General features: G+C 36.0%; 1 protein-coding gene across 2 annotated transcripts in view; it reads right to left on the bottom strand.

Moving 5' to 3' along the window:
• Positions 1-2548: 2548 nt before the first annotated feature.
• The window catches only part of GRID1 (glutamate ionotropic receptor delta type subunit 1), a 570596-nt gene continuing 563445 nt past the window's right edge, over positions 2549-9699 (bottom strand). For both annotated transcript variants that reach the window (XM_017893244.1, XM_017893245.1), the window contains one exon: positions 2549-2610. In XM_017893244.1, coding sequence (XP_017748733.1) covers positions 2596-2610 — 15 coding nt within the window. In that variant the 3' untranslated portion in view covers positions 2549-2595. The remainder of the gene's footprint in view (positions 2611-9699) is intronic.

Below are 9699 nucleotides of genomic sequence, written 5' to 3'. Positions count from 1 at the left end.
CCAACCCTGGCAGACTCATCCCAGGCCAGACAAACAGGCATGACTCATGTCTCCAGTTGGAGTAATAAACGAGAGACCCTGACCCCAGTGAGCCAGTCCCCAAGCCAGCTGACTCATCCTGCACACCTGCACCCACAGTCCAAAAAACATCCTGGTGGCACAAACCTTAGTGAACCAGTCTTCAAGTTGGCTGATCCACTGTGTTCATGCATACACCCAAGGCTGAGAAACACTTCAGCAAGCCCACCCCAGAAGAAGCTGTGTCATCACCACCACAAATCCTCACAACCTAGGCCACTAAGGCACTATCAAACATCACTAACATGGATTACATCTGAAGAAACTGCACTACTTTATCTACCAAGAACCAAAGTCAATACACCCCAGCCAATCAACATATAAAAACCCATCTATAGGAACAAGGTTTTCTCTATGAAACCTACTCTATAAAATTGGAAGAGGCTACTATTCCCTCAGGTGCATAAATATCAATGTAAGGACACAGCAAACATGAAAAAGCAAGGAAACATGACACCTCCAAAGTAACACAATAATTTTCCAGTAATAGACCCCAAATCAAAGGAAATATACAAAACGCCAGTGAGATATAAGACAATATGAATAAACAATTCAATTAAATTAGGAAGACAATTTAGCATCTGCATTAAAAATTCAACAAAGAGATAGATATTATTTTAAAAGAACCAAACAAAACTTCTAGACATGAAAAACTTAATGAATGGAATAAAAAATACAATCAAGAGTTTCAACAACAGATGACACCAAGCAAAAGAAAGAATTTCTAAACTTCAAGACAGATCTTTTGAAATAACAAAGCAGAAAAAGAAAGAGAAAGAACAAATAAAGAAAGCCTACAGAGTTTATGGAAAACCATTAAGTGAATAACTATTTGCATTATGAGCAATCAGAAGGTAAAGAGAAGGGAAGAGGTGAGGAAAACATTTTTGATAAAATAATAGCAGAAAACTTCCCAAGTCTAGAGAGGGAGAGATGGACATCCAGGTCCGGAAATCTCAAAGGACCCCAAATAGATTAAACACAAACACATCCTCTCCCATGTACATTAGAGCCAATTGTCAATCAAAGACAAAGAGAGCATTCTAAAAGCAGCAAGAGAAAAACAGTAAGTCACATATAAGAGAATTCCAATTAGACTAACAGTAGGTTTCTCAGGAGAAATCTTACAGGCCAGAAGAGAATGGAATAATTTATAGAAAGTGCTAAAAGAAAAACATACTGCCAGTCAAGAACCCAGCAAAACTGTTATTTAGAAAGGAAAGAGAAATAAAGTATTTCCCAGATAAGCAAAAACTACAGGAATTATTCACAACTATACTGGTGTTAAAAGAAATGCTTAAGGGAGTCCTACATCTGGAAGTGAAAAGATGATTACTACCATCATGAAAACACAAAAAATTACAAAAATCATAGTTAGAACAGATACACAAAGGAGAAAGAGAAAAAAAATCAAACTTTATCATGACATAAGATTACATATGTAAAGTGTTAAAATAAAGATAATTACAAATCTGGAACTTGATAATCTATGGAAATGAGCTTCAAAAAATGATGATCAGGGTGTATGTACAAAGGTGACATATATGTTGTGATAATGGCAGTGATGTACAGTGGCTGTAAAAGCCCATTTGGAGATAGCAATTATTAGCATTTTATTATTTTTTATCTTCTTTATTTAAAAGACATAACTGAAATTCCAATTCTGCTAGGCTGGTAGGAATCTATTACAGCCCAGCCCTTCTGCTAGTTGGAGTTATACTTTCTGGAAAAAATGCAGAAAATAATTACCTGAGGACTCTAAAGTGTGAGGTAATGCAGGCACATTGTGAAAGAAAGTCAAAACTAAAGAAGCAAACAGGAGAAGTTCTCTCTCTCTCTCTCCCCCCATCTCTTTCTTTCACTATATATTTGTGTGTGTCTATACATACATATGTATGTGCATTAATATGCATATATCTGTGTGTATATTTTATATATATGCACGTACGTGTGTGTGTGTGTGTGTGTGTATTCTCCTGCTCTCTTTCAACTTAAGAGTGTTCTTGCTGTATATCAGCATGGTGGTAATGGCAGCATTGGTACCTAAAGATAGCATGGAAACTCATGTATTGCTTTATATTTGGTGAACATGAATAGAGCAATAGAAATAATTCAATCTGAAGAGAAAAGAAGGCAGAAAAGATTGAAAAAGAAAGATCAGAGCCTCTAGGACTCTGTATTAAATGTTTTAATTGATGTGCCATTGGAGCCCCAGAAGAACAGAAAAACATATTCGTGCAAAAATATTTAAAGCAGTAATTATAGAAAATATTCCAAATTTGATACAAAATATATATATATAAATTATGGATTCAAGACAGTGAACTCCAAAAAGTATAAGCACAAAGAAAACCATGTCTACATATATCTTTATCAAATTGCTGGAAACGAAATAAAAAGGAAAAATCCGGAAAGCAGCCGGAAGAAAACAACACATTATACACAGGGGAAGCAGGATTGGAATTACCACTGATTTCTCATCAGAGGATATGGAAGCCAGAATAAAGTGGAACATCTTTAAAATGTGAAACGCTGAAAAAAAAAGAAAAAAAGGAACTGTCAAACCAGAATTTTATATCCTATAAAAATATCCTTCAAGAATAAATGAAACTTACAATCTTCTCACAAGAAGAAAACAAATAGAAGTTTTACAGCAGGACTACAATATTAAAATGTTTTTTGTAAATTTGCTTTAAAATATTTTTTCAAACAATTATGTTTAAAAAATATTCAAGGAAAACAATACCAGAGGGAAACTTGCATCTTCAGAAATTAAAAAATAAAATAAATAGTAAATATCTAGGCTATTTTCTTATAGCTTAAGTACTTTTAAATGTGTGTGACTGAATGTTGAAATAAAAAATTACATCATCTGTTAGAACTTTCAATGTATGCAGATATATATGATATCTATAATGTAAAATAGCATAGAGGTAAAGGAGGAGAGTTACAGGGACCTACATGCTACAAATTTTCTAAAGTCAACGTAAAGTGATACAACATTAGTGCTAAATAAATTCCTTAAATATTGACAGAAAATATATATCCAAAAAGTAAATAAATAAAATGAAATATTTTTAAAAATTTAAATAACTCAAAAAAGTCAAGAAAAGGGATATGGAGACTGAACAACCAAAAAATTAATAAGAAAATTGTAGACATAAATCCAACTCTATCAATAATTACACAAAATTATACGATGTTCCAAACACTCCAATTTAAAGGCAGATATTGATAGAGTGGACAAAAAGCAATACCCTGCCATAGGCTGCATATATAAGTAACAATTTAAACATAAATGCCAGGAGGATTGAAAATAAATGGATAGATAATTCTACAACTTACGTAATGTTGTGAAATGCAGCCAAAGCAGGACTTAGAGGGAAATGTGTATAATTAAATGCTATGCTAAAGAAAGAATAGAGATATAAAATAAATAACCTAAGTAATTAGAGAAAGAACAAATTAAAGCTAAAACAAGTGATAGAAGGAAAATAATAAAGGTAAAAGTAGAAATGATCGAAGTTAAAACAGAAAACAACAGAGAAAATCAATGAAACCAAAAGATAATGTCTTTGAAAGGATTGGTAAGATTGATAAACCTCTAGTCAGACTGATCAAGTAATAAGTGGAAATAACACCAACTACTAATATCTGGAATTAAAACAGGACATTACTACATACTTTTAAATGATATTAAGGGAATACCATTAATAATTCTATTTCTATAAGTCAAACAACTTTGATGAAAATAATCAATACCTTAAAAGATACAAATTACTATAATCTACTCAAGAAGAGATAGATAATGAGATAACTTCATATCCATTAAAGATATTAAATTTGGCCGGGCGCGGTGGCTCAAGCCTGTAATCCCTGTACTTTGGGAGGCCGAGACGGGCGGATCACGAGGTCAGGAGATCGAGACCATCCTGGCTAATACGGTGAAACCCCGTCTCTACCAAAAAAAAATATATATATAAAAAACTAGCCGGGCGAGGTGGCGGGCGCCTGTAGTCCCAGCTACTCGGGAGGCTGAGGCAGGAGAATGGTGTAAACCCGGGAGGCAGAGCTTGCGGTGAGCTGAGATCCGGCCACTGCACTCCAGCCTGGGGACAGAGCAAGACTCCATCTCAAAAAAAAAAAAAAAAAGATATTAAATTTGTAGATAAAAATCTTTCAAAAGGCCCCTATAGTTTCACTCGATGGAGTCAGAAAGAAATAATACCAATTCTGCACAATTTCTTCTAGAAAATAGAAGAGGAGAGAACATTTATCAATTATTTTTATGAGGTCACCATTATACTAATACCAAAATGAAATGGCCATTACATAAAAACTGGAGACTGACAGATCATGTGAACATAGATGCAAAATTGTCAACAAAATACCAGCAAACTGAAAGGAGCCACATATAAAAAAGATAATACATCATGACCAAATGATGTTCATCCCTCAAATGCAAAACTGCTTTCACATACACAAATCAGTCATTGGAATTCACCATATGATCACACTGAAAACCTGAGAGAAAAAAAAATCATAATCATCTCAATGAACCATTCAACAAAATTAGACATCTATTCATGATAAAAACTCTCAAGGAACTAAGAACAGAAGGAAACTTCTATGACTTATTAAAAGACATCTTTTTAAAAACCTGCAATAATGCCTCGTTTAATGAAAGACACTGAATGCTTTCTCCCTAAGAGTGGGAACAAGGAAGGAATGCCTATTTCACAATTCCTAATCACCATCATATTGGAAGACATGCAATAAGACAATAAAAATAAACAAAAGAAATACAAGAAATATAGATTAGAAAGAAATAAATAGAACTACCTCTATTCACAGACGAAACGATTCTCTGTGTAGAAAAAACTAAACAATTACATTAAAATCTACTAGTAAGTAGTAAGTTAGTAAACGAGTAAGTAAGTTTAACAAGATCACCAGATAAAAACTCAAATTGGACCACAGACTTAAAAGTAAAACTTTAAAACTTCTAGAATAAAACATAAGAGAAAAATCTTCATGGGCTTAGATTTCTAGAAAGTTTACATTGGACACCAAAATCACAATGCACCAAAAAAATGTAATTTGAAATTTCTCAAAATTTAAGTACTGATTGTTCTGCAAAAATACACTATTAGGTAATGAAAAGGCAAGTCACAGATGGGGAAAGATATTTTAAAACTCTTATCTAATGAACACCTTGTATTAAGAATACATCTATAGAAAATTAATACTTCAACAATAAAGCAAAACAACTCCTTTTTGTAAAAAAAAAAAAAAAAAGTTTACATCATTAGTCATTAGTTAAATGCAAATTAACACTACAATTAGGCACTACTATATATTTATTAGAATGGCCAAATTTTTTAAAAAAGTTATTATGATAATAAATTGACAGTACCAAATGCTGACAAAATGTGAAGCAAAAGAACATTAATTCATTGTTGGTGGAAATGCAAAATTATACAGCCACTTTGATAAAAAGTTTGGCAGTTTCTTATGAAAATAAATATCTACTTATGACATGATCCATCAATTCTACTTCAAGGTATATTTATCCAAATGAATTAAAATTCACTTTTACATAAAATCTTTACAAAATTTTGATAATGCCTTTATTCAGAATTGCTAAAAATTGAAAATAATCAAGATGTCCTTCAAGAGTTGAATGGATGAACAAACCCTGGAACATCCAACAATGGAATACTATTTAGCAAGAAAATGAAGAAACAAATTACAGAACAGCATAAATTAATCTTAAATAGATTTTGCTAAGTGAAAGAGGACAGACCCCAAAGGCTACATACATATCATGTAACTCATTTATAAAATCCTTGTAAAGTCAACCTATAGAGACAAAAATTTGACTAGTGGTTGGTTGCCTGGCTGGTTTTTAAGGATGTGGGGTTGAATAGAAAGAGGCCACACAAGACAATTTTTAGGGTGATGGAACTATTCTGCATGTCACCATGTTGGTGGATACATGATGCTGTGCATTTGTCAAAATCTATAAAACTGTACACCACAAAAGTAAATTTTATTGTATAATTTTTTCATGCTTTTTGTTATCATTATTATTTTAACTTTTATTGGAGGTTCAGGTGTACATGTGCAGGTTTGTTATATAGGTAAACTGTGTGTCAAAGGGATTTGGTGTTCAGATAATCTCATCACCCAAGTAATAAGCATAGTACCTGATAGGTATTTTTCTCTGATCCTCTCCATCCTTCCACTCTTCACCCTCAAGTAGGCCCCAGAATCTGTTGTTCCCCTCCTACCAGCCATGTGTTCTCATTGTTTAACTCCCACTTATAACTGAGAACATGCAGTATTTGATATTCTATTTCTGTGTTAGTTTCCTTAGGATAATGGCCTCCAGCTCTCTCTATGTTGCTGCAAAGGACCTGATCTCATTATTTTTTATGGCTGGATAGCATTTCATGGTTTCTATGTACCACATTTTCGTTATCCAGTCTGCCATTGATGGGTATTTAGGTTGATTCCACGTCTTTGCTATTTTGAATGGTGCTGCAACAAACACACACATGTACGTGTCTTTATGGTAGAATGATTTATATTCCTTTGGGTATATACCCAATAGTGGGATTGCTGGGTCAAATGGTAATTCTGTTTTAAGTTCTATGCCTGTAATCCCAGCACTTTGGGAGGCCAAAGTGAGAGAACTGCTTGGGTCCAGGAGTTCAAGACCAGCCTGGGCAACACAGTGAGACACCCATCTCTACAAAAACTACAAAATCAGCCAGGCATGGTGGCATGTCCCTATAGTCCCAGCTACTCAGGAGGCTGAAGTAGGAGCATAGCCTGAGCCCAAGAGGTCAAGGCTGCAGTGGGCCATATTTGTGCCACTGCACTCCAGCCTGAACGACAGAGCGAGACTCTATCTCAATAATAACAACATGTTTAAGATTTATAGCCAGAACGTCAAAAGATTCCAGGATGGAAAGTTGGCTATAAAAAATGAATTTCAGAAGGCTGAGCACAGTGACTTACACCTGTAATCCCAACACTTTGGAAGACTGAGGCAGATGGATCACGAGGTCAAGAGTTCGAGACCAGCCTGGCCAACTTGGTGAAACCCCATCTCTACTAAAAATATAAAAATCAGCCAGACGTGGTGGCACGTGCCTGTAATCCCAGCCACTTGGGAGGCTGAGGCAGGAGAATTGCTTGAACCCGGGAGGCAGAGGTTGCAGTGAGGTGAGATTTTGCCACTGCACTCCAGCCTGAGTGATAAAACAAGACTCCGTCTCAGAAAAAAAAAAAAAAAAAAAAAGAATTTCATTGTAGCACAAATAAAAGGCATAACCTCACTGAAGGCAGAGGGTGAATGGGAGTTTACCTAGGTAGCTTTCAGAAACAGTGATTTGCTTGGATACTCTGATGCCAAATACCAAAAGAACTGTATTTAAATGCTGTTCTTTAGTTGGTAAATTTGGTTCTCACATGCATGCTGATTAGCAGTTCTGATACTCTATGTATCCAAGGGTTGGACAAACAAGTAAATAATTTGTAGATAATGGAAGCCAAGTTTCTCACTGTCAAAGAGTGAAGTAACAAATAAGTAAAAAAGAAGACTAGAATGAATCCTTCCTGATCGATGAGTTAAATATTATGATTATTTATACATATATGTATGTGGGTTTAAATCTCCCTATGTTTCCATCTATTTGTATCTACAAATATACATCTACACACACACATGGATGGATGAATGGATAGACAGACAGAAATAGAGATGTGTGTATGCACGAGTTAATACACATGCATATACATGGATACAGAGAAAGACAGACAGAAATAGAGATGTGTGTGAGTACGTATTAATACACATGCATATACATGGATAGAGAGACAGACAGAAATAGAGATGTGTGTGCGTATATGAGTTAATACACATGCATATACATGAATAGAGAGACAGACAGAAATAGAGATGTGTGTGCATACATGAGTTAATACACGTACATATTCTTCCTCGCTTTGTCCATTAAAAGGTCCCAGAAGCAATGATATCTCAGTAAAAGCACATACATTAATCACCCATCTTTTAGTTTCTGAATACCACTAATATAAGCCAGATACCAATAAAATAAGCCAGAGCTCCTTGGAGAAATGGCTAATTCTAGGTCAGAGGCAAGGAAAATACAAGATGGGAACAGAGCATCTTATACCATCAGAAAGTAAAGAAGTTCTCAAAAAGGATGAGGAAGGCATGTCCAAAGGAGATAGGAGGCTACTTGATACAGTTCCCAGTAACCAAAGCCAGAAAAACATACCAATATTAATTTTTTTTTGACAGAGTCTCGTTCTGTCGCTTAGGCTGGAGTACAGTGGCACAATCTTGGCTCACTGCAACCTCTGCCTCCCCTGTTCAAGTGAGTCTCGTGCCTCAGCCTCCTAAGTAGCTGGGACTATAGGCGCATGCCACCACACCTGGATAATTTTTTTGTATTTTGTAGCAGAGACGGGGGTTTGCCATGTTGACCAGGCTGGTCTCAAACTCCTGACCTCGAGTGATCCACCTGCCTCAGCCTCCCAAAGTGCTGGGATTACAGGAGTGAGCCACCATGTCCTGTGCAATAATAGTATTTGATTATAACCCAAAGATTAGCGTTAAAAAATTCATGAGTTCATACTGATATAATGCATGTTTCAACAAATAAATAAATGGGAGGGAGAGGAAGAGTCAAATCCTCGTTATGTAAGAATTCCAAGTAAGGTAAGAGGAACAAGGGAAACCTCAAATCACCACAAAAAGCACAATAGCAACAATTGCTGCATGCAGGATTCGCTGATAAATGCTAAAATTAGTGGGAAAAAATTAAAGGAGAAATAAGACATTTGCACAGTTTCAAAGCATATTCCCCCAGACGTTTATTAATTACTGTGATTTTGACAAGGACCCACAACTTTTTGTTACTCCTCACACCACGTAATGAATCTTAACTCCCCTTTCCTCAACATGATCTGGACTTAGTAACTTGCTTCTAATGAATATTGTATGAAAAAAACTAGTAATTTTACCTTGGGGAAACCTCACAGACACCACCTTAAACAGGCAATCAAGGTTAACATCACATTAATATCATGTATCCCCTAACACGATACAGTGAGAAGGGTACCAGGTAGTGTTCTTCCCCAGAATTCGTAACCTCCATCTAATCATAAGAAAACTTCTGGCCAGACATGGTGGCTCATGCATGTAATCTAATCCCAGCACTTCGGGAGGCAGAGGCAGGCGGATCACTTGAGGTCAAGAGTTCAAGACCAGCCTGGCCAACATGGTAAAACCTCCGTCTCTACTAAAAATACAAAAATTAGCCAGCCATGGTGGCGGGCACCTGTAATCCCAGCTACTCGGGAGGCTGAGGCAGCAGAATCACTTGAACTCGGGAGGTGAAAGTTGCAGTGAACCGAGATCATTCCATTGCACTCTAGCCTGGGCAAAAAGAGCAAAACTCCATCAAGGAAGAAAGACAGAAAGAGAGAGAAGGAGGGAGGGAGGGAGGAAGGGAGGGAGCAAGGGAGAGAAAGAAAGAGGAAGGAAGGAAGGAAGGGAGGAAGGGAGGAAGGGAGGGAGGGAGG

Source organism: Rhinopithecus bieti, unplaced genomic scaffold (genome assembly GCF_001698545.2).
Source record: "Rhinopithecus bieti isolate Rb0 unplaced genomic scaffold, ASM169854v2 scaffold_23869, whole genome shotgun sequence".
Classification (NCBI taxonomy): Eukaryota; Metazoa; Chordata; class Mammalia; order Primates; family Cercopithecidae; genus Rhinopithecus; species Rhinopithecus bieti.
Note: the sequence above shows the minus strand (reverse complement) of the source record. Positions and strands in the feature narration are given on the sequence as shown.